The sequence below is a fragment of the Chiloscyllium punctatum genome, chromosome 24 (assembly GCF_047496795.1).
Source record: "Chiloscyllium punctatum isolate Juve2018m chromosome 24, sChiPun1.3, whole genome shotgun sequence".
NCBI classification, from domain to species: domain Eukaryota; kingdom Metazoa; phylum Chordata; class Chondrichthyes; order Orectolobiformes; family Hemiscylliidae; genus Chiloscyllium; species Chiloscyllium punctatum.
This window is the reverse complement of record NC_092762.1, coordinates 42,979,598-43,003,765: the sequence shown is the minus strand read 5'-3', so window position 1 is coordinate 43,003,765 and position 24,168 is coordinate 42,979,598. Positions and strand designations below refer to the sequence as shown.

General features: G+C 39.8%; 1 protein-coding gene across 2 annotated transcripts in view; it reads left to right on the top strand.

Annotated features, from left to right (window-relative positions):
* Positions 1-24,168, top strand: part of ndc80 (NDC80 kinetochore complex component) — a 61,349-nt gene that overhangs the window by 24,976 nt on the left and 12,205 nt on the right. For both annotated transcript variants that reach the window (XM_072593749.1, XM_072593748.1), the window contains exons 6-12: positions 3,240-3,342; positions 6,554-6,652; positions 11,699-11,792; positions 13,331-13,437; positions 17,798-17,942; positions 19,662-19,867; positions 21,272-21,427. In XM_072593749.1, coding sequence (XP_072449850.1) covers positions 3,240-3,342; positions 6,554-6,652; positions 11,699-11,792; positions 13,331-13,437; positions 17,798-17,942; positions 19,662-19,867; positions 21,272-21,427 — 910 coding nt within the window. The remainder of the gene's footprint in view (positions 1-3,239; positions 3,343-6,553; positions 6,653-11,698; positions 11,793-13,330; positions 13,438-17,797; positions 17,943-19,661; positions 19,868-21,271; positions 21,428-24,168) is intronic.

The window sequence follows — 24,168 nt, the reverse complement described above, 5'->3', positions numbered from 1 at the left end:
TTACACATGCCTCCTTTTACTTTTTTGAATAAGCTCTCAAGTTTCCTTGTCATCCAAGGTTCCTGAATCTAGATACCCTTATCCTTTATTTCCAAAGGAACTCCTGAACTCTAACCTAGTGGCCTTTAAAAGATTCCCACATGCCAGGTGCTGATTTACTCTCAAACAGACGCCCCAGTCTGCATTGCACAATTCCTGCATAATATTGTGGTAGTTAGCTTTCCCCTAATTTGATGCTTTCACCCAAAGACCTAATTTATAACTAATGTAAAATTTCCAGATTCATGGTCACTGATCCCAAAATGCTCCTTCACCAGGCCAGGCTTGTTTCCCTGGTTGGATTGTTTACTAATTCAGGAATTTCAAAAAAACATCCTGGACACACCAAACAAATCTCCCCCATGCAAGCCTCTGGGTTTAAAGGAAGTCCTAATTAATATAGGGGGAAGTTAAAATTACCTACCACAACAACTGATTTTGTTTTCCATGTAGTCTATTCACAAAACTATTCCCCTCTCTCCTAGTGGTTATTGGGAAGCCTGCAGTATAATCCCAAAGTGATTGCACCCTTCTTACTTCTGAGGTCTACCCATATGGCTTCGCTGAATGAGCCGTCAAATGTCATAGAGATGTACAGCACGGGAACAGACGCTTTGGTCCAACTTCCCATGCTGACCAGATATCCTAAATTAATCTAGTTCCATTTGCCAGCAGTTGGCCCATATTCCCCTAAACTCTTCAATTCATATACCCATCCAGCCCTTTAAATGCTGCAATTATACCAGCTTCTTCCACTTCTTCTGGCAGCTCAGTCCATATGTGCACCACCCTTTGCGTGGGAAAGGTGCCCTTTAGGTCCCTTTTAAATGTTTCCCCTCTCATCCTAAACCTATTCCCTCTAATTCTGGACTTCCCCCACCCTAGCGTAAAAACCTTGTTTGTTTACCCTATCCATGCCTCTCGTGATTTTATAAATCTCTATAAGATCACTCCTCAGCATCTGATACTGCAGGGAAATGAGCCCCAGCCAACATAATTCCCTGAACTCTTTGCAGAGCCTTGTCTCTCTATTTACATCATTACAAGCAATATGGACCACAGCCTAGGGCTGCTCACCCACTTAGAATATCTTGTGCCTGCTCAGACATCCTTGACCATGGCACCGGGGAATGATAGAATCACTATAGTGTGGAAACAGGCCATTCAGCCCATCAGGTCCACACTGATCCTCACAAGAGCATCCCATCCAGATCAACCCTCCCTACCTTGTCTCTATAACTATGCATTTTAACATGTCCATCTAACCTGCACACTTTTGGACTGTGGCAGAAACCAGAGCACCCAGAGGAAACTCATGCAGACACAGGGAGAATATGCAAACTCCACAGAGATAAGTCATCGGAGGCTTGAATCGAACCTGGGTCCCTGGTATCGAGAGGCAGTAGTGCTAACCACTGAGCCACTATGCTGTCCCATGCAAAACACCATAGTGGAGTCTTGCTTGTGGCCACAGAACCTCTTCGTCCCTAACTATAGAGTTCCCCAATCACTACTGCTCACTTACACTTGATCTTATCTGCTATACAATAGAGCTCTTTGTGTTGCCACAGACCTTGTTGCTGCTTTCCTTTGAGAGGCCATCCTCCCCAATAGTATCCAAAATTCAATTAGTCTTTATCTAACAATAAGGAAGCACTTAACTAACAAGCTCATGATTGAATTCAGAAATGAAAGAAAAAGGCAAAGCAGGAGCCAAGATTTTAAATTTAACTGCGGATAAATCGGAACTGGTACTATTATTGGGGGATAAAACTGTAGATTACAAGTGGGAGGAGTTCAGAAAATGTCCTTATTCTGCTAAAAGGAAAGTGCTGTACTCGTTTAATACAAAATAAACAGACAATATGAATTTAAAAGGAAGAACTTGTATGAAGACCAACAGTGGAGATTCTGCAAGATGAGTCAGAGGTTTACTATGAGTCTGCATCAGTCAAAAACAACCACTTAACTATTCTAATCCTATTTTCCAGCATTTGGCCCACAGCCTTCTATGCCTTGGCATCACAAGTGTACATCCAAATACCATGTTAAGGATTTCTGTCTCTTCCACCCCTACAGGCACCACCCTCTGGGTGAGGAATTGCTTTCCTCTCATCACCTGTAAACTTTAATATGCCCTGGTTATTGATCCCTTAACCAAGAGGAAAATAGAGATATGAGAAACAAAAAAAAAATGAAGGTGTGATTATCAAGACAAATTTTAAAAAACGCTTGCAAGACAAGAAGAACCTGTGACACGTGCAAGGTGGGATCAAGTCCTTCAGGCAGATTAAAGCTAGGAAGGCGATTAGAAAGTTGAACCTTGCAAGTAGCAATATTGGGATATCTTGTATCCATTTGCTAATGAATACAAAAGTAGGGGGATATTTGAACAAGGAGTGGGTATTTATTAAGGTAATCACTTCTGATAGTCACCTTCCCACCACATTCCCACCTACCCGTATAAACGTTCATCCTCTCACAGGCCAAGAATCTGCCTTTGAAATATTCAAACACTCTGTTTCCATGCTTTTTTCAGGAAGACTGTTCCAGAGGTTCACAACTGAGAAATAAGCTCACCTAATCTCGGTTTTAAGGGGACAGCTTTGTTTTGGAATAGTGATCCTTAGTTATGAATTCCACCCTGTTGAGACCATTATGTTTCAATCAAGTTGTCTCTTATTTTTCATAACTGAAGTGCATACAAGGCTAACTCATCCAACCTTATAGAAGGTGACTGGAGTGGTGGTGTAGGAGCGATTCAGGAGGCATTTTGGGAACAATTCTTGGGGTGAGGACTTAGCCAGGTTGGCAAGATTGTGACTCAAAGCCAGGACTGATATTTGGGGGGAGCTGGCTGGTAAAAGGCATGGTAAAAATGTAGCACCGGGTGGAAGCGAAAGCATTGCAACTTGCAAGATTGCTCCCAGATCATACATCATCCTCCCTTGCAAATATATCGCTAGTCCCTCACGGTCAACGGGCTAGAGTTTTGAAACGATCCTAACAGTAATAAGTGTACCTACACAGCAAAAGGATGCAATGATCATTGGAGACAATTCACGACCATCAAACAGTGAGGCAATTCAATATTTGATGTTTCACATGCTTACTTGAGTTAATGTGAATTCGACAGGACAATGTTACATGTTGAATACGATAGTGTCAAAGGAGTGAATTTGTTTCTTTGTTGATTTAAGGTATCCTTTTCCATTGTCAAAAAGTTCAATGTATACAGTAGGAGCTCCACATACTTGGCCACTGATTCTTGGTGCATTGGTTTGGCTGATGGATAATGTTAAGGTAAGAATCTCTAATCCTCATAAAACAAAATTTTGGAATTGCTTACAGTGAGCTGTGTTCCTGAAAATTGTGATTTTGTAAAAGTGGACCAACTTTAAACAAATCCGGGATTTCCATAGGAATCAACATTACCGTCTGAATGAGGTTCCTTGGGATATTTAGAGTCAGACAGCACAGAGACAGGCCCTTTGGCCCAAACTGGTCCATGCTGACTAAAATGTCCATCCACACTAACCCCAATTCCCTGCACTTGTCCTATGTCCTTCTAAACCTTTCCTATCCATGTATTTGTCCATAAGCCTTTTAAATGTTAATGTACCCGCCTCAACCACTTCCCTGGCAGCTCATTCCATATGCGTACCACCTTCTATGTTAAAAAATGTTGCTGCTCAGGTTCTCTTTAATCCTTTCTCCTCTAACCTTAAACTGATGCCCTCTAGTGCTCTATTCCCTAACCCTGGGGAAAAAGACTGAATACATTCACCTTACCCATGCCTCTCATGATGTTATACGCATCTGTAAGATCCCTCTCTGTTTCCTACGCTCCAAAGAAAAAAGTCCTAACTTGTCCAACCTCTCCCAACAACTCAGACCATTGTGCCCTGGCAACATTCTTGTAAATTTCTTCTGCACTCTTTCCAGTTTAATAAGATCGAACAAATTTGTTAGAGTTCTTTGAAGTGACAAGAAAGGTTAATGAGGGTGGGGTTGTAGATGTAGTCGGTATGGATTTTGGTAAGGTTCTACATGGTAGGCTGCATGCAAGGTGATCAAAACTGAACACCATTCCAAGTGTGGCCTCACCAATATCCTGCACAACTGCAACATAACTTCCCAACTTCAATACTCAATGCTTTGACTGATAAAAAGCCTTCTCTACTGCCCTGTCAAACTGTGACTCCACTTTCAGTGAACCGTGCACTTGATTTCCAAGGTTGCTCTGTTCCACGACACTCCTTAAGGCCCTACCATTTACCATGAAACTCCGACTTTGATTTGACTTTCCAAAATGCAAATTTATCTATATTAAATGCCATTTTCCATTTCTCCGCACACTAATAACCTTCCTCACTGTCCATGATACCACCTATTTTTGTCATCTCATACTTACTAATCAAGCCTTGCACATTCTCATTCAATTCATTAATATAGATAACAAACCAATAATGGGCTTAGCAGGGACTAGATTGTGTTGGAATATCTGATCGGCATGAACGGGTTGGACCGAAGGGTCTGTTTCCATGCTGTACATCTTTATGACTCTATGACACTGACACCGAGGCACTCCACTAGTCACAGGCCTCCAGTCCGACAAGCATCCTTCCACTATTACCCTCTGCTTCCTACCACCAAGCCAATTGTGTATCCAATTTGTCAGGTCCCCCTGAATTCCATGCAATCTAACCTTTCAGAGCAGCCTACCATGTGGACCCTTATCAAAGGCCTTATTAAAATCCATATCGACTACGTCTACCAACCTGTCCTCATCAACCTTCCTGGTCACTTCAAAGAACTCTAACAAATTTGTGAAGCATGATCTTCTACACACAAAGCCATGCTTGTTATTCCTAAACAAACCCTGTCATAACATCATAGAGATGTACAGCATGGAAACAGACCCTTCAGTCCAACCTGTTCATGCCGACTAGATAGCTCCACCCAACCTAGTCCCATCTGCCAGCACCCGGCCCATGTCCCTCCAAACCCTTCCTATTCACATACCCATCCAAATGCCTCTTAAATGTTGCAATTGTACCAGCCTCCATCACATCCTCTGGCAGCTCATTCCATAAACGTACCACCCTCTGCGTGAAAAAGTTGCCCCTTGGGTCTCTTTTATATCTTTACCCTCTCACCCTAAACCTATACCTTCTAGTTCTGGACTCCCCGACCCCAGGGAAAAGACTTTGTCTATTTATCCTATCCATGTTCCTCATAATTTTGTAAACCTCTATGAGGTCACCCCTCAGCCTCCGACGCTCCAGGGAAAACAGCCCCAGCCTGTTCAGCCTCTCCCTTTAGTTCAGATCCTCCAACCCTGGCAACATCCTTGTAAATCTTTTCTGAACCCTTTCAAGTTTCACAACATCTTTCCGATAGGAAGGAGACCAGAATTGCATGCAATATTGCAACAGTGGCCTAACCAATGTCCTGTACAGCCGCAACATGACCTCCCAACTCCTGTACTCAATACTCTGACCAAAAAGGAAAGCATACCAAACACCGCCTTCACTATCCTATCTACCTGCGACTCCACTTTCATGGATCTTTGAACCTGCAGTCCAAGGTCTCTTTGTTCAGCAACACTCCCTCGGACCTTACCATTAAGTGTATAAGTCCTGCTAAGGTTTGCATTCCCAAAATGCAGCACCTCGCATTTATCTGAATTAAACTCCTTCTGCCAAGTCTCAGCCCATTGGCCCATCTGGTCCCTGTCCTTCCAAATGCATGTATGTCTTATCTCGGAATCTTCTCAAGTAACATACCTACCACAGATGTTAGACTTACTGGTCTGTAGTTCACAATTTTATTTTTTGCAGCCCTTCTTGAATGAAGGCACAACATTTCCTACACTCCAGTCTTCCAGGACCTCACCTGTGGCTAGCTATGATGTAAATATATCAGTCAGGTGCAGGATTCTTGGAAAAATCTGGTCAGGACCAGGAGATTTATCAACCTTCATGCATTCTAATATGTCCAACACCACCTCTACTGTGATAAGGACTGTCCCCAAGATATCCCCACTAACCTCCCCAAGTTTTCATGTCTTTCTCTATGGTAAGCACAGAAGAGAAATGTTTCTTTTAAAAAAAAGTCCTGCTCCTCTATCAGAAACATCTTTTGTCTTTCCCATGTTGGCTTCAACTTTGATTTTGGTGGTTGATTCTTCAGCTTCCAAATTATTTTCCAGTCTTGAAGTATCTCTTCGTTTGACCCCAACTTAAGCAATACACCCTGTTGGACCTGATCACGTCACATCTATTTTTTTGAGCTATGAGAAAGACACCGTTAGTGAAGTGTAAGCAATTGTGTTCTTGCATGGTTCTAGGAGACTGGTGGATGCTAAAATATCTTATTGATTGTGCAATGTTTGGTAGCAGTTTGAAATGCTTCACAAAAGCTGTTGATTAGATTTGGAAGTGCAGTCTCTGGTCAATAATGCTTGTATAAGTGTGACTGTAATAATTGTTCCTATTTACTTTGCCCACAGCTGGTCAACTCTGTTGATCCGGATAAGATCCTGTTTGGTCCTGATAAGGACTGGGATGTGGTGGAGAATGTGACTGATGATGGTGTTCATAATAATAGGGTATGTAATTGCTGATTATCCTCAAATGGTATGTCCAATTCAGCAGTTGTTTTCAGACATTTCATTACCATACTAGGTAACATCATCAATGAGGAGAAAGTGAGGACTGCAGATGCTGGAGATCAGAGCTTAAAAATGTGTTGCTGGAAAAACGCAGCAGGTCAGGCACCATCAACATAAACACACAAATAAAAAGCGGACCATACCACCAATGCTTCACCTGAGGCTCATTTGATGTTGGTTCTTAGTATGGTGACAAAACGTCTGAAAACGAACCTTTCAGCTCAGTGAGCAAACTTACATCTTGAACCTCAGCCTAAGCTACCTGCTCCCTTGATGCTGCCTGACCTGCTGCGCTTTTCCAGCAACACATTTTTTAAGCAACATCATCAATGAGCCTCTGGTGAAGCACTGGTGGTATGGCCCACTTTTTATTTGTTTGGGTTTCCTTGGGTTGGTCAGAAAACAAACCTTCCAGCTCAGTGAGCAAACTTACATCTAGAACCTCAACCTAAGCTACAAATCTTCTCAAAACTCAATAACGTTGTCAACTTTTAGCAGTTTTGTAATTTTTTATTTTTTAATCACCTAAGTTATTAGGGTCCAGAAAGTCTTGTGATATAAACAGGGAAGAGCAAATGTAACAAATACTGTCTTGCGTTTTGCAGCTTAAATATTCACTATCTTTGCAAAAATGGCATTTGTCTCTTGGCCTCCCTTTTTAGATGAACTTTCTGAATTTTCCCATTAAAGGTCATTATAGATTAAATATCTTGTGGTTGCGTCAAAAAGTACTGATAAATCTGTGACTTGTTTCTTCAGCTTATGAATTTCTTTCGGGGAATTGGAGGGGATGAGAAGAATATTTTTAAAAGATGGAGAAAAAAACTGAAAGATTTCAATGTAATATTTATCTTTTATTTCTCCTCCCGAATGTGACTGAAAGGCAAAACATCCCTCTTGCCTTTGCTTGTTTGCAACGTTTGAGGCATTAGACCCCTTCAAGATTTGGTGGTGGGGAATTTACAAAGAAAGCTGAATATTCATGAAAGAGTGATTGTGTAAGAAAAAAAACACTACTGTCAAGGAAATAATGGAAATAACAGGAAGTCGTACTTAAAATGAGTTAGGATTTGTGCAGTACAGAATCTCTAATCAAATGGGAACTGACTGTAATTATGCATTGGTAGGAATAAAGCATGGTAGAGGTTACTGAAATATGGCTGTGGAGGTTGGCAAATGTGGTGTCACTGTTTAAGAAGGGCGGTAAGGACAAGCCAGGGAACTATAGACCGGTGAGCCTGACCTCGGTGGTGGGCAAGTTGTTGGAGGGAATCCTGAGGGACAGGATATACGTGTATTTGGAAAGGCAGGGACTGATTAGGGATAGTCAACATGGCTTTGTGCGTGGGAAATCATGTCTCACAAACTTGATTGAGCTTTTTGAAGAAGTAACAAAGAGGATTGATGAGGGCAGAGCAGTAGATGTGATCTGTATGGATTTCAGTAAGGCATTCGACAAGGTTCCGCATGGGAGACTGATTAGCAAGGTTAGATCTCATGGGATACAGGGAGAGCTAGCCATTTGGATACAGAACTGGCTCAAAGGTAGAAGACAGAGGGTGGTAGTGGAGGGTTGTTTTTCAGACTGGAGGCCTGTGAGCAGTGGAGTGCTGCACGGCTCCTTTACTTTTCGTCATTTACATAAATGATTTGGATGCGAACATAAGAGGTACAGTTAGTAAGTTTGCAGATGACACCAAAATTGGAGGTGTAGTGGACAACGAAGAGGGTTACCTCAGATTACAACAGGATCTTGACCAGATGGGCCAATGGGCTGAGAAGTGGCAGATGGAGTTTAATTCCGATAAATGTGAGGAGCTGCATTTTGGGAAAGCAAATCTTAGCAGGACTTATACCCTTAATGGTAAGGTCCTAGGTAGTGTTGCTGATCAAAGAGACCTTGGAGTGCAGGTTCATAGCTCCTTGAAAGTGGAGTTGCAGGTAGATAGGATAGTGAAGAAGGCGTTTGGTATGCTTTCCTTTATTGGTCAGAGTATTGAGTACAGGAGTTGGGAGGTCATGTTGCGGCTGTACAGGACATTGGTTAGGCCACTGTTGGAATATTGCGTGCAATTCTGGTCTCCTTCCTATCGGAAAGATGTTGTGAAAGTTGAAAGGGTTTCAGAAAAGATTTACAAGGATGTTACCAGGGTTGGAGGATTTGAGCGATAGGGAGAGGCTGAATAGACTGGGGCTGTTTTCCCTGGAGCATCGGAGGCTGAGGTGTGATCTTATAGAGGTTTACAAAATTATGAGGTGCATGGATAGGATAAGTAGGCAAAGTCTTTTCCCTGGGATCGGGCAGTCCAGAACTAGAGGGCATAGGTTTAGGGTGAGAGGGGAAAGATGTAAAAGAGACCTAAGGGGCAACTTTTTCACATAGAGGGTGGTATGTATGTGACGGAGGCTCGTACAATTGCAACATTTAAGAGGCATTTGGATGGGTATATGAATAGGAAGGGTTTGGAGGAATATGGGCCGGGTGCTGGCAGGTGGGACTAGATTGGGTTGGGATATCTGGTCGGCATGGACAGGTTGGACTGCAGGGTCTGTTCCCATGCTGTATATCTCTATGACTCCATGCCTGGGAATTAAATATTGCAGAATAAAACATACATAGAAATGACAGGGAAGGGGAGGTAGAGTAGCAGTACTTGAAAATCACAATTACAGGAGGAGAAAACAAAAATTGAATCCATATGGATAGAGTTAAAAGATAATAAAGAACCAGCCACACTAATATGTGCAGTTCATAAACCATGGAATAGAGTTGAATGATGAAATATGCAGGCAACCTAAGAAATTAAGTAAAAATTGAATACTCATCACGTGGACTTCAACAAACCTGGTATTAATTGGACTAATAGATGATGGAATTAAGATCCTACATTTAAATGACCAATAGATTTAGAAGTGTTCAATAGCGGAAGCAATACTTTGTCTGATGTGTGTTGAACCAACATAGCAATTGGTTTTGTTTTATCTCTGGTTTAAGCTTTTATTTCTTTTTTTTTCTTTTGTTACACATCTAGTTTGGTGGAAATGTTATTGGAAGTAGCTAATGAAATGAAATTGAGGGATGTGAATTATCCAAACAGAATTCCTAAGTAGCATTTTCTTCTCCTGTAACATTTATAAACTTAACATGCATCCATAAATTTCTCAAAGTCATAGACTCCTACCCCATCCTGAAGAAGGGCTCCTGCCCAAAAAGTCAATTTTCCTGTTCCTCGGATGCTGCCTGACCTGCTCTGCATTTCCAGAACCCCTCTAATCTTGACTCCTACAGGACAGAGACAGCCCCTTTGGCCCAAACTGATCCATGCCGACCAAAATGTCCATCCACACTAACCCCATTTCCCTGCACTTGGCCCATATCCTTCTAAATATTTCCTTTCCATGTGTTTGCCCAAATGCCTTTTAAATATTGTTAATGTACCCATTTCAACCACTTCTGGGCATACCACACTCTGTGGAAAAAACCCATTGCACATCAGGTACCCTTTTATTCTTTCCTCTCTAACCTTAACCTGATGCCCTCTAGTCCTCGATTTGCAAACCCTGAGAGAGAGAAACTGAGTGTATTCACCCTATCCATGCCTGTAATGAGCTTATACTCTTCTATAAAATCCCACATCAGTCTCCAATACGCTAAAGAAAAAAGTCCTAGCTTGTCCAGCCTCTCCCTTGAGTCTGGCAACATCCTTGTAAACTTCTTCTGCACTCTTTCCAGTTTAATAATATCCTTCCTTTAGCACGATGACCAAAACTGACCACCATATTCCAAGTGTGGCCTCACCAACCTCTTGTACAACTGCAACATTACTTCCCAACTTCTCTACTCAATGCCCTGCCTGATGAAGGCCAGTGTGCCTAAGCCACTTTCACTGCCCTGTCTAACTGTGACTCCACTTTCAGAGAAACGTGTACCTGAACTCCAAGGTCCATTTGTTTCACTACACTCCTTAAGGCCCTACCATTCACCATGAAACTTCTACTTTGATTTGACTTTCCAAAATGCAAGACCTCACACTTATTTCCCTCCATGTAAACTACCCAAATCTGATTCATGGCCACGCCCTTGATCTTGCCTAGTTGTGTGGATTTGCGAGTCCTATTGCAGGATAAAGTCACATCTGATCACTGTAATATTATTTCTTCACCTTCATTTCCCTTCCAATGCCTTATAGCATTTTTGGGGATAAATGCATTTCAGTTGCATTTGACACAGGACTTGTACAACTACTTCCTGTTTAATCAAACTGTCAGCCCCATCTTACTTATTCCCCTAGTACAACCTTCATTTCTGTTCCCTTAAGACCGAGTGATGGTGACTTGGAAGGATATTGTGGGCAAATGGCTTGACCATCCATTGGTTTGAACAGCCAGTGCACATCTCCAACCAAATACTCCTGAGAATTTATGAACTTTCATTGAGTTAACTTATTTCTCACCTTTGGACTCCTTTTTAAATATTTTATATTCCTATCTGATTGCAGTCAGGTTTTTATTGAACTGCCTAAAATGCTTTCCGAGTTCTGGGTTTTTCTAAGCTAAAATCAATCTTTGGTTATTACAAAATCCAAAAGCAAGCTGATTTTTAAAAACTTCTCTCTTGTAATAACTCCCATAATCTATACAAACTTGCATTAATATTCCAGTAGGCTTTCAGGCAACTGCTCTCTGACACATTGCTTTAAAATCATGGTTCTGAAAGACTGACCTGATTAATTATTAAACCCCTTCACGAAAGCAAACCAATATCTACTAGTTTAAAATCTAAATTTCTTTCCAAAAAAAAACTGACATAAACCACAACTTTGTCACTATCAAAGACTAAATATCGGCTGATACTTTGTCATGAGCAGTAGTGGAAAAATCAATTCTTCTATCCTGATTTTATTCTTTTACTTCAAATATTTTGAAAAGAACATTTTCCAAAGAGAGAAATATATTCATAACTTGTGTTTACTTGTTTTATAGCTGTTCATTGATTATACAAGTAAGTGTTATTCACGTTACCTTTCTGGCATAGACGACTATGAAGACTTGAATTTGGAGAACTTGACTTTACTGAGTGAGTACACCCTAATGGCTTTGAAATAGAACTTTTCCCACAGTCCCCACCTTGCCCTCAACAGCACTGCAACAGGAGCAATACATTCAAAAGTTGTGTACTTTGCATTTGCAATATCAAGTGTCTAACCATCACTCTGTGCCTTTCCTTGATAATACTTGAAACCAATTTAAGTGGATGATTGCAAGGCCTTTGACCTATTGTATTGAAAATGTGATGTCAGTGCTAAGTATATGAAAAGGTCTGGGCTATTCAGCCCATCCAGCCTGCCTGAACTTAATTATGTTTTTGTAGAAGTGGAAAAAATATTTACTAAAAGATTATTGCACAGTGAATACTTGTCCACCTAGAAATGTCTTGTGTCTCATCATGAGACTTGTATGTTTTTGTCACATTTATGTATAACCAATAGAAAAATTAAATTTATGTAGCTTTGACCCATTGGCACATGGTATAACTCCTTCCCACATTGGCATCATATTCTGCCTTGGAAATCTTATGTTCCTGCTTCATGCTAAGAAATTGTTAACTAGATGGGCTGTTGAGGCTGTGCTTTCCCCATGTGACCCCTTTAACAATGCCTCAGACTTTGTGAGATCTCAGTGAGAGGGTAGCTTCAACTGCTGAATGGGGACAGGGTGTGGTATGATGGGAAATGTTTTAAATGATGGACAATTGTTTAAACTTTTTCACAGTTCACAGGCTTTGTAGCAACAGCAATCAAACCCCAAAGCCTTGTCTGTTAGCCTATACCATGGGACAAAAATAACAATTGAGGGACCTTGCAGCTGTTGCTTAATCTGAATTCCATTGCGTTAAAGCTCGCTAAAATCTTGTCTCTTTCATTGAACCTTTGACCAAGTGAACAGCTGTTTACAATTCACCCTGTCAATGCCCCTAATAATCTTATACACCCTCAACCTTCTCTGCTCCAAAACAAAACAACCCATACTTATCCAGCCTTTCTTCATAGCTGAAATGCTCTGCCCCAGGCAACAGCCTGGTGAACCTCCTTTGCACCCCTTCAGTATAATCAGATCTTTCCCGTAGTGTGGTGACCAGAACTGCACACACTTGTGGCCTAACCATAGTTCTGTTTAGCTCCAATATGACCTCCCTGCTGAGATGTGGTCCTGCTATCGAATCCAGTCTAAACCTGACTAGCTCTACCTGCAAGGATTATTAATGGCTCCAGAGCTTTCTGCAATCGTTCCATCTCCTTTTACCCACAAAGATGTTGATTTCTTTTTTTATTTGCTGGACTTCCAAGCAAGGCATCTCATCTTGAACATTTTGATTGTGGGGACTAGTGATTGGATTGGTTGGTTAATTAAAGTATTTCTAAGAATGTTAATTATTTTTGAATCCAGAAACAAATTTCTAATCTATGATCTTGCTGATATCCAGCCGTGTGCTTATTGCAAATCAAAATCTGAAGCCTGTTATACCTTTGAAATTGGGATTTTACTGACAGCAGTTAAGGTCCCTAGTTTGAATTGAAATGATTTATTGAAAAATATCTATTCTGTACATTGTAGAGCAGCATTTTGGAGTGGATGAAGCCCAATTTGATGCTTTCACTGCAGAAAACAGAAGTTTGGCAGAAGAGCTGGAAAAGTTGGAGAAAGAGAAACAGAATGAGCCGGTTGGTAATGTTCTTTGTCTTTCTCATTTGTATTTTTTCACATTTGCAAAACCTTTGTAAATGTGCTTCTGTTTCTTGCTGTGCGAATCAGTTTTCAATACATGACTACATATCTATAAGTTCATTTTAGAGGAGTATGAAATGGTTCTGGTTTGATCTTGATTGTGAAAATGAAAAAAAATCAGAATTGCTTGAAGCTGAACTTAAAGCTGTATTTTTAAAGCTAAATCTTGAAGAAGATTTATAGGGAGCAAGAAAGAATGTGATGGTTGCTAAGTGCAACAGCATTTGTGCAATGAATTACGATCTGGTAATGTTCACCAATTAGTTATGAGACCTTGGATCATTAGCCGAGTTGGTGGATCCAAGGAAACAACAGAGAGGGATTGATGCAATATGGCAGGAGGAGCTGTGTCATCGAAGAAGTGTACTTGTATATGTTTGAATTTGAATTGTGGCACAGTTGGAAAGGTAGAACTCTCGGCCCTGGTATTTATTGGTTTGGTAGGGATTTCAGCACCAATCTGATGTGTTGTTTTGTCCTGTTGTAATATGATACATTTGTATAGTTTATTATATGTATTGATTTTTTATATGGTATTTTGTAGATGGAAGGGAACCCTTCCTTTAACATTTTCACCTATAGTAGGTTTTTAGCTGGCTACATGTGATTTGGGAAGAATTCAACCATTCTTCTCTTTCCCCCACCCCCATATGGTTCAAAAACTGCATCAACCAGAATGAAACAGTGGTGCTCAAATGGGCTGTTTTTGAGCTGCTTCAGTATTGTTGAAGCTATGTTTTCCCAGATCAGTGGGGAGTATTCTGTCACTTTCCTGACTTCTGCTTTGTGGATGGTGCAAAGATTTTATGGAATTAGGTATGTCACTTGATGTAGAATATCCAGACTTCGACCTGCTCTTGTAATCTTGTATTTGAATGGTAGGTTAAGTTAAGACTCTAATGATCCCAGGATGTAAATGGTAGATGATTTAGCAATATCATTGTCATTGGAAGTCTTTCATTTAATACTTTAGCAAATGTCCCATGTCTCCATATGTAAATCACTTCCGTTGTTCCTGATTTGGAGATGCTGGTGTTGCACTGAGGTGTGCAAAGTTAAAAATCGCATAAAAATAATATGTTTGTGGGGTGAATTTGTACTTGCTGTTACATTGTACTTTGCTCAAAAACTGCATGAATCCATATAGGATTCTGTTAATTCATTTTTTTAGATTAGAATCAGTCTAAACATTATGGCACAGACAGCAGCACACAAGGGCTAATACCTTCAACACATTATCCGGGCTGACACCAATTGTTTAAAAAATTCACCTAAGAATGTAACTTTTAAAAGAAGTTTTGCGATTCACATATGAAAGAAGTGAAACTAACATGATCACTCTAACAGATGAGAGACATAACAAACAATCAAGGTATTTTTCAATGTATAATTTCAGTTACATCACAATGTGAACTTTTTATAAATTTTGTGTCTTACAATTGTGTCCTCCACAAAACCTGAAGAAGGAGCAGTGCTATGAAAGCTAATGCTTCTAACTAAACCTGTTGGACTATAACCTGGTGTTGTGTGATTTTTAACTCTGTTGTTCCTAATCAATTACACTTTTTATTATTTATATGCTTATAGAAAACTTTGGGGCTTTGTTTTAGGTTGTCTACCATTCTCTTTTTATATTCTCTCTTTGCTGCTTTGATTTTTCTTATCCCATCTGAAACTTTGATATTCAGCTTGATTCTACCTATTTTATAATGTAAGTATCCATTTTCTTCACAATTTATATCTATTTGCTCATCCCAGGAGCACTAACTTTGTTTCCCTTGCATTTTGAGGGGATATGCTTTGACTGCACAAAATATACTCTCTTCTGAAGTTAACCAATTGTTCAGCTGTTGAATTTCCTGTCAACCTATAACTCTATCTATTCTACCAAGATCCATTCTTTTCCTGTTGATATTGGCTTTACTCCAGTTTACTTTTTTTACTCTGGAATTGTTCAGTGTTCTTTACGTAGTAGCCCTCAACACTAAGATGTAATGATCACTGTCTCCTAAACGGTCACCTACTAACATTCTATCAACTTGGCCAATCTTATTTCCAAGAACCAGGTCTATCATTATTGCCTTTGTCCTTGAGGTGGAAACACTGTTCTGAAAAATTTCCTGAAAATGCTTTGGGAACTCTTGTCTCTGTTTAAGAGACAGTGATCATTATATCTTAGTGTTGAGGGTGACTATACAAAGGACACTGAACAGTCCCAGAGTAAGAAAAGTAAGAAAATATCAACAGGAAAAGAATGAATCTAGGTAGAGCTATAGGTTGGCAGGAAATTCAACAGCTAAACAATTGGTTAACTTCATAAGAGAATATATTTTGTGCAGTCAAAGCATATTCCCTCAAAATGCAAGGGAAACAAAGTTAGTGCTCCCGGGATGAGCAAATTTATTCAACACTACATGCATTCACAGACCTGAACAGTAACTCTGATGTAGGATTTCACTTATTCTCATTTACTCTAACCCCATCAATTAAGTTACTATTCTTCTTCTGGTGCTGTCCATCTCTACAGTGCTCTGTGTAGTTTAACCTCCTCAACAGCACGAGCAAGGTACTCACAAGGAACTCACTCCCAGTTATGACTAAGTCTTAAGCTCAACTTTTATACAGCCCTTCTGATCTGCACAGGTGATCTCTCTTCAGCAACTGCCCAACAATTTACTCCTTCTGTTTCTGTGCTCAATTGTACAGCTGTAATCCAGAAATCCAGGGATTGTCATGGCTAAATTTGGCCACTACCACTGTACCCTGTATTAAATGGCATTGTTCAAAGCCTGATGATCTACATCTGCTCCTATTTTTGTGTGTTTATGCCCACTGCTGTACCATAATGTCATAGTATGTGTCAGACGTACTATACGATGTGAGCAGCAATAGCTTAAAATATGAGGAAAAACTGAAATCATTGCCTTTGTTCAGGCCATAAAATCCATTTCTCTCCCTGACAATTGTCTGTAGCTGAGTCACACTATATGCAACTATATTTGACCCAAGATAACCTTGTAGCCACGTATCAAGACCAACATGAAGTTTGCCTATTTTGTGTAACTTTGCCTGAGTTTGTTCATTCTCTGAAGCCTCATCCATGACTTGCTTGGACTGAATCATCCCAGCAATCTAGTTGACCAGTCTCTAATGTTGTGCTCTCTTTAAACTTGAGGTCATCCAAAGATCTGTTAGCGTCCCAACTGTCACTAGATCCCATTCACCATCACATTACTTTGCTGATCCACTTGAGATCCCAGTTAAGCAACACCTCTATTAAAATTCTCAATCTTATTTTCAGATTCATCCACTGAATCTCCCTTTCCTATCTCTCCCATCCTAATCCGTGTGATATCTATAGCTGCTCCAAACTTGGTTTATTGAATATTCCCAATTTTTAATTACTCCACCTTTGCCTATTATGCCTTCAGCTGCCAAGGCCCAAAGCTTGGAATTACCTACTTAAACTTCTCTGCCTGTCTTACCCTCCCCCTCCCTTTAAAGTATTCTTTAAAATCTACGTTCTTGATGAAACCCTTTGGTCACCAATTATATAAATTAGTGTCCTCATGTCAAATTTTGTTAACCGTTTGGAGATTTTTTGTGTGTTGCTCTGTACATGCCACAAATACAAATTCTTCCTTTACACCTTGGTCCTGCCCTACTGCACTCTATTTTGTGACTTGTTCTCTTAGTATCTAATCATCATTTCAAGTGGTGTCATGGTTGTGTTGCAATCCTTAAATATCTAAAGTTTTACAGGGCTTATGAAGGGAGCTGGGAGCTACAACTTATTGCATATTGTGGACAGTAAGGCCACTTGGACTGGGGAGGGGGATTTGCAGCTCTCTTTCAGAAGAGGGATTTTCCATAAGAGAGCTGTGGTCAGTCATTTGATGAGGTTGGCATACATTTCCCCTGTGGTGTCACTTTAGACCATTGGCTATTCTTGTAGTGGATTTTCAGGTTTGATATCATTAACACTGATTTTGTTAGTGATTATTGTGTAATCTGTATCAATGTATCTAAGAGATGTAGGATATCAAGTTTGTAAAGACAGCTTCAGTGCACACGATTTTCTTGTTTCTTTGCCTTTATGCTAATGACTTCAGTCATGTAAACTTTCCAAGCTGGTATATGTTCACATGGAAGTAATTAGCGCTTGCATTTGCTTTATTTAAAAAATCCAATTAATTATTGAAAATGTGTGGGTAAAAGCTGAGAACTTAACTCAAATAAAGAAACCCCAGAGCTGTGTCATTATAGAGCAATTTCATAATTAACTTTTAATTTCAGGACAGGGTTCAGGCACTGGAGAAAACAAAAATAAGTTTGCAAAAGGACCAACAGAAATATAAGAAATACCTGGAAGAAGTGGAACAGCACAAAGCTCTTCTTGAGCAGAGAGCAAAAGGGATCAAAGATGAAATAGAATCTGCAGGTAATTATTTCCATAGTTTTGTGATGGTTTTGGAGAGTAATGAGACGGTGAGTAATTTTAATTACAACAAAATAGCATTGAAACTTTAAAGGTTATTTTGCTGAGACAATTGAAGTACTCTGCAAATAAATACTAAACAACCTCAATCAAAGTATATTAAGCTACACTTTTCATTTTCACTTTGGTTGTATTTTAGAGCCATTACAGCACAGAAAATCATTTGGTTCCTTTAACTCTTGTTGTCTTGTTATTTAACTCTGTGGAGCATCCACTCAGTCTTATTTGCTCTGTATGTCCATCATCCTGTAAGTTTCTTCCATTCAAGTGCCTATCCAGTTTCCTTTCAAAGGAAACTACCACCTTCCTAACAGTGAGGTTTTAATCGTTACCAATCACTGTATCAAGAACAACTCTCCTCTAATCCCCCTGCATCTTTGGCTTGTGCCTTAAACCTGTGTCCCAGAGTCCTTGTTCCATAAACTGATGGGGATGGCTTTTCTTTGGACATTCTATAACAGTAACCTGGAGTAATGTTCCACATGTCTATTGAGTTTTAGCTAGGTGAAAGACTTCAGAAGTGAAACTTATTTTATAGCTCTTTGAAAGTGATGACAGAGGAACAAGGGGCTGAATAGTTGCTCCCTGTACTGTATCCTCTTAAACTATGAAGAGAAAGACCTTTAGAAGAGATGAGATTGGTGGAAAACCTGGAAACATTATCTTGATGGGATTCATAATCCATGGGAGGTAGGAGGAAATGTGAAGAGTGTTGACATTTGGCTACCGCTTGGTAGAGGTCAGTACGCCAGTCAAGAACTTGTCAGCAGGATTAATGATGCTGATGTTGAATTTGAGGGAACATGTATGTCTCAAGCTCCTCGGGAGGGAGACTAGTTAGATGAGAGAAATAGAGATGGCTGACATCACCTCAACAGTTCTCGGTGAAATATTCAAGAGTGAATGAGTCCACCGAGATTGGAGATGTTCGGAAGGATCTGATGAGTTGAGAGAAGACCCCGGCCAGAAACATGCATGCAGAGGAAGTGGCAATCAGCTCAATATTTCATGAAGGTGGGATGTCAGACAATAAAACTAAGTCCTTTGCAGATCAAATCAAACAAATAACATCAAACTGAAAGTTGAAGTATATAATGAAAACACAACAATTGTAGAAATTAGTGGAAAGATTGGATCAGCGGGAAGTGATGGGCTGAAAGGAAGAGAACAAGTTTTCTGTTAAGGTGAAATGAAACTGGGAACCAGGATAGCTTTGAGACAGAATTGGTATTGCGGTCAAGAATATTCATGTGGCAGCACGAAGTGTGGATCCTGAGATGCAGCAAGAATAGTCATTTTTGTGGAGCGTTGAATGTGGTTCATGGATGGACCTGAAAATGAAGAGTAGATTTGTAATTCTCATGAAATAAGTCAGAGCTGGGAAAATTTGCTATGAAAACATTATTTTTATACATAAGAAAAACAGAAACAGTAAGTAGCTCAAAAGAAATCCCATCAGAAGAACAGAACTTGCTGATGCATGTGTCAAGTGAAGTGGTAATGAATTAAACAATAACACAAAGACAATACTGCAGATGCTGGAAGTTTGAAGATTTGAGATTTTAAAAAAAGGCTTGTTGATTTATATTCCTTTCAAAATAATTTACTTGTTAAAATAAGGGATGTGTCTTGGATCATGTATATTTTGTCTCTTTCTTTAAGAACTGGAGTTAGATGCAGTTAAAGAGGAGAGCAACAAATTGCAGCAAATATATGATGTACAGGAAGTCTCAGCCGTTGATGTTAAGAAAATGAATCATGAGAAAAATGAGCTGCATCAGGCAACAATTTTCCTGAGCAAAAGCCTTGAAGATGCAGAGAAGAGGATGTGGAATGAAGAGATAAAAGTGACAAAGGCCAAGGAAATGGTGAGGTGTGCTCTGAATGAGACTGAATTATCAGGTGTTTAATTAATTGTTAATTATTCTTAACTAAAGTAAAAATTTGCAGTTGCCAAATAAAAAGCACTGGATTTTCTGGTGTGTCGAATTGTTAAACTTGTAGGAAGAGGAATGGGTTCCCTTGAGCCTGTTCTGGTATTCTATGGTATAATGGTTGATCTAACTGTATTTGCCACATCCCTTCGAATCTTCAGTTTACAAAAATCTATCAATCCGAATCGGAGTTAACCACAGATCTACGTCAGTTTCTAGTTTGTGTAACTTCTTTAGTTTAATCCAAGAAATCCAAATATCGTTCTGATGAATCAATGCTGTGCTCCCTCAAATATCCTTCCTGAAGCGTGGTGTCCAGAACTGAACATGGTACTTCGTGTGTGTGTTCTCACTTGGGATTTTTATGGCTACAGCACAGTTTCGGCCCACTTTTATTCTAGTTGTCTAGATATAAATGCCAACATTCCATTAGCCATTTTATTTAAAATATGAACATGTATAATTGCAAACCATTTATCTGGACCCCCAACGTTCTTTAGGCCAACAATAGTTTGAGCTTTCACCAGTTAAGTAGTACTCTGATCCTTCTCCGATCCAACATGGATGATCTCATATATTTTATTCTTCCAGTTATCAATCAATTCTAATCTAATTTTTCCTGACTTTAGACCTCGCTAACAGAGCTGATATTTCTGTTTGGAGGACCCATTCAGCACCAAACCACAGCTAACTTGCTATCAGTAGATTGCATATTGTCCTGCACTGGGTTGATCAACTGACCAAAAGATTGTAGCCTGCCCGAAACGTCGATTTTCCTGCTCCTCGGATGCTGCCTGACTTGCTGTGCTTTTCCAGCACCACTCTAATCTTGACAAAAGATTGTAGCGACAGCTTTTCTTTTGAGAATCCTCTGGTCCTTACCTTTTTAATACAGAAAAAAAAAGTCAGAACTATCTTTACTGTCTTTGCCCAGCTAGTTTGGTGTGACAGTGCTGAAATTGTACTATTTCACAGGTGTGTATGCTTTTTTTTTCTGGAATGTGCTTTGTATTTTCAATGGTAAGAATTTGTTTTCAAGTGGGGGATCCTACAGGTTCTTCCTAAATTTAGACTGAAAAAATAGTTTTTGGAGTCAACTTTTCTGAAATCAGTCCTGAGGTGATGACTGCTGATGTTGCCATCTAGGTTCACTTTGATCAGTTATGCGGAATAGAAAATTTTGCAATATTGTGGATCGTTTGATAGCAAGTATTGGGGAAAAATCTCAGATTTGATTCATAGACTTAACTGATATACTGCATATTTCTGTAATCTAATGATTTTTAAAAATTTATACTGATTGCTCCTCAATCACTGTTTCTCATTGCTTTACTTCAGCTGGAAGTCAGACTACAAGACTACCATACAATGGCTCGGAAGCTCAAGCTAATTCCTAAAGCAGCTGAAAATGCTCATGCACAAAACTTTGAGATAAGCCTGTTGGATATTGTGTCTGGGAAAAAGAATCTACCACAAAATACTGAAAAAATAAAAGTAAGACATTACTTTTTTGTAAATACGTTATGTTTTTACAGTTGATAAGGAACATTAATGTTACATTATGATATTTGAAGTACTGATCCAAACATCTTTAAAACATTATAAAGTTTCCAGCTTCCACATCTTTCCAGGCATGAATTCCAGATTCCCATTACCTGCTGAATGAAAAAGTTTTTTTCCCTAATGCCCCCTGATCTCCTGCCTCTTTCTCTAAAACTGTGCCTTCTTATGATTAACCCCTCAAACAAAGAGAACAGCTGTTCTCTACTCACTTGTCCATACCTCTCATAATCCTACACACTTTAATCATGTCCTCCCTTAGCCTTCTCTGTTCTAAAGAAAACAATCCAAGCCTATCTGGTCTCTTCTTACAGCTCAGTTTCTCCATCCTGGTGAACCTCTTCTGTACCCCAACTAGTGCTATCACATCCTTCCTGTAGTGAGGTAACCAGAACTACACCCAATATTCCAGTTGTGGTCTAACCAACGCCCTGTACAACTCCAACATTACTTCCTTGCTTTTATACTCTGTGCCAAGACTGAAAGCAAATGTCCAATGTGCCTTCTGAACTATCATAGTCACATGCTCTGCGGACTTCAGGGACCTGAGAATAATTAACCCAAGATCCCTGAATTCCTCTAAGCTACTCAGTGTCTTGTCATTCATTAAGTACTCCCTCACCTTGATTCTTCTTCAAAAGTGCATCACCTCACACTTACCAGGGTTACATACGATCTGCTACTGGTCTGCCCATCTGATCAACCCACCTATATCTTCCTGTAACCTACAACCATCTTCTTTGCTATTAACCACCCTACAAGTCCTGGTGTTGTCTGAAAATTTGCTTAATATTCCCCCCACATTTTCATCTATATCATTTATTTATATATGCAAACAATAAGGGTCCCAGTACTGATCCTTGTGGTATACTGCTAGATACCAACCTCCAGCCACTCAAACAGCCTTCTGCCACTACCCTTTGTGTCCTGGTAGTAAGCTAGTTTCTGATCCATCTCACCAGGTTTCCCTCAATTCCATGTGCTTTACCCTTCTCAATCAGTCTTCCATGTGAGACCTTATCAAACCTATGCTAAAATCCATACAAATGATACTAACTGAGCTACTCTCATCCACACACTTAGTCACATTTTCAAAACATTCTAAAAGAAAATTTAGGCATGACCTCCCTCTGACCATCCCTAATTAACCCATACCTTTCCAAGCTGGTATCTTCAGAATTTTCGCCTGTAGTTTCCATACCACTGACATGAGACCCTGGTCTGGCTGGTTCATTTCTACCAGCCTTCTTAAAAAACATTTAGTTGTCTTCCAGTCCTCTGGCACTTACTGCATGGCCAGAGAGGAATTAAAGATTTGTGACAGAGCCCCTGCAATTCCTACTTTTAAATTATGCTCCTGGTTCTAAATTCCTAACCAAAGGAAGCAAGGGCAGCACAGTGGCACAACACTGCTGCCTCACAGTATCAGGGACCCGGTTCACTTCCTGCCTTGAGTGACTATCTGTGTGGAGTTTGCACGTTCTCCTCATGTCCTCATGGGTTTTCTCCTCCCATGGCAACCTGGGATGCAGTTCGGTAGGGCCAGGGGATTTGTCTGTTTTAAAGCCTGACAAGAGCGTCTAATACCTCCCCAGTTGTTATGTCAAACTGTGCAAGTTCCTCGCAATCCCTTTTCCTGAATTCAATACGTACATTGTCCATTTCCAAAGAAAGACCAAAGAGAAGTATTCACTGAACATCCTTCTAATATCCGACAGCTTCAAACACAGGTTTTCCTTCATGGGCCCTACTGTTTCCCTAGTTAACTTCCTCTCTTTAATTATAAAATACCTTGGGATTCTCCCTAATCCTGTTTGCAAGTCTTTTTTCATGTCTCTTCTTTGCTCTTCTAAATGCTTTCTAAAGCTCCCCCCTGCATTTTCTATATTCCTCAAGGGCCACAGCTGAATTGCTCACTTTGGACTTGCTAAAAGCCCTACTCCTCCTCTTTATCCAGTCCTAGATTGTCTGCGACATTCAGGGTTCCCTGGATACATTTCAAGAAATACACCACCTCTAAACCCTTAACACTACGACTATTCCAATTTATGTTGGGAAAGTAACATGTTGAGTTGCGTTATTAATGCCTTGGGATTGAGTATCAAGGTTTTTTTTTTTGCAGAGAGATTTTTTTTTGCTGTTGAGTTCCAGATTTCATTTGTCAGTGAATTCAATGGCCTGCCAGCATTTTATTGTTGAGAACTGTGGAGCAAATATCGTTTACTGCAATAAATTGGCCATTGACTTAAAGTCCATGTGTGCAGCTAGGTACAAGAATCTGGAAGCTGCAGTTAAGTTAACCTGCTGCACCTCAGTACCTTAGCCATAGAGAATACAGCATTTGTTTACTAGTTAGTTGCACACTAAAGACAGAAAAGGTTAGGAGTGGTGTATTCAGGTAGAACTGAATTTTAATTATATTTGGCAATAATTATAACCAAATCTCTGACATGAAATTGTAGTGCTAATGGTGGAATACGATTCCTTCAGAATTATATTGGAGACTTAAAAAGAAGATCTTTGTTCTATCTTTTGTCTCTTATCTCACTCAACTATGTGTTTCATTCTCTCTATTTCACTTTAAGTATGTGATTTTACAGGATATTTTAGATATTATATTTCATACTACTTGACACACTATAAATGCCTGAAGATTCTTTCATCTAATTGCACTG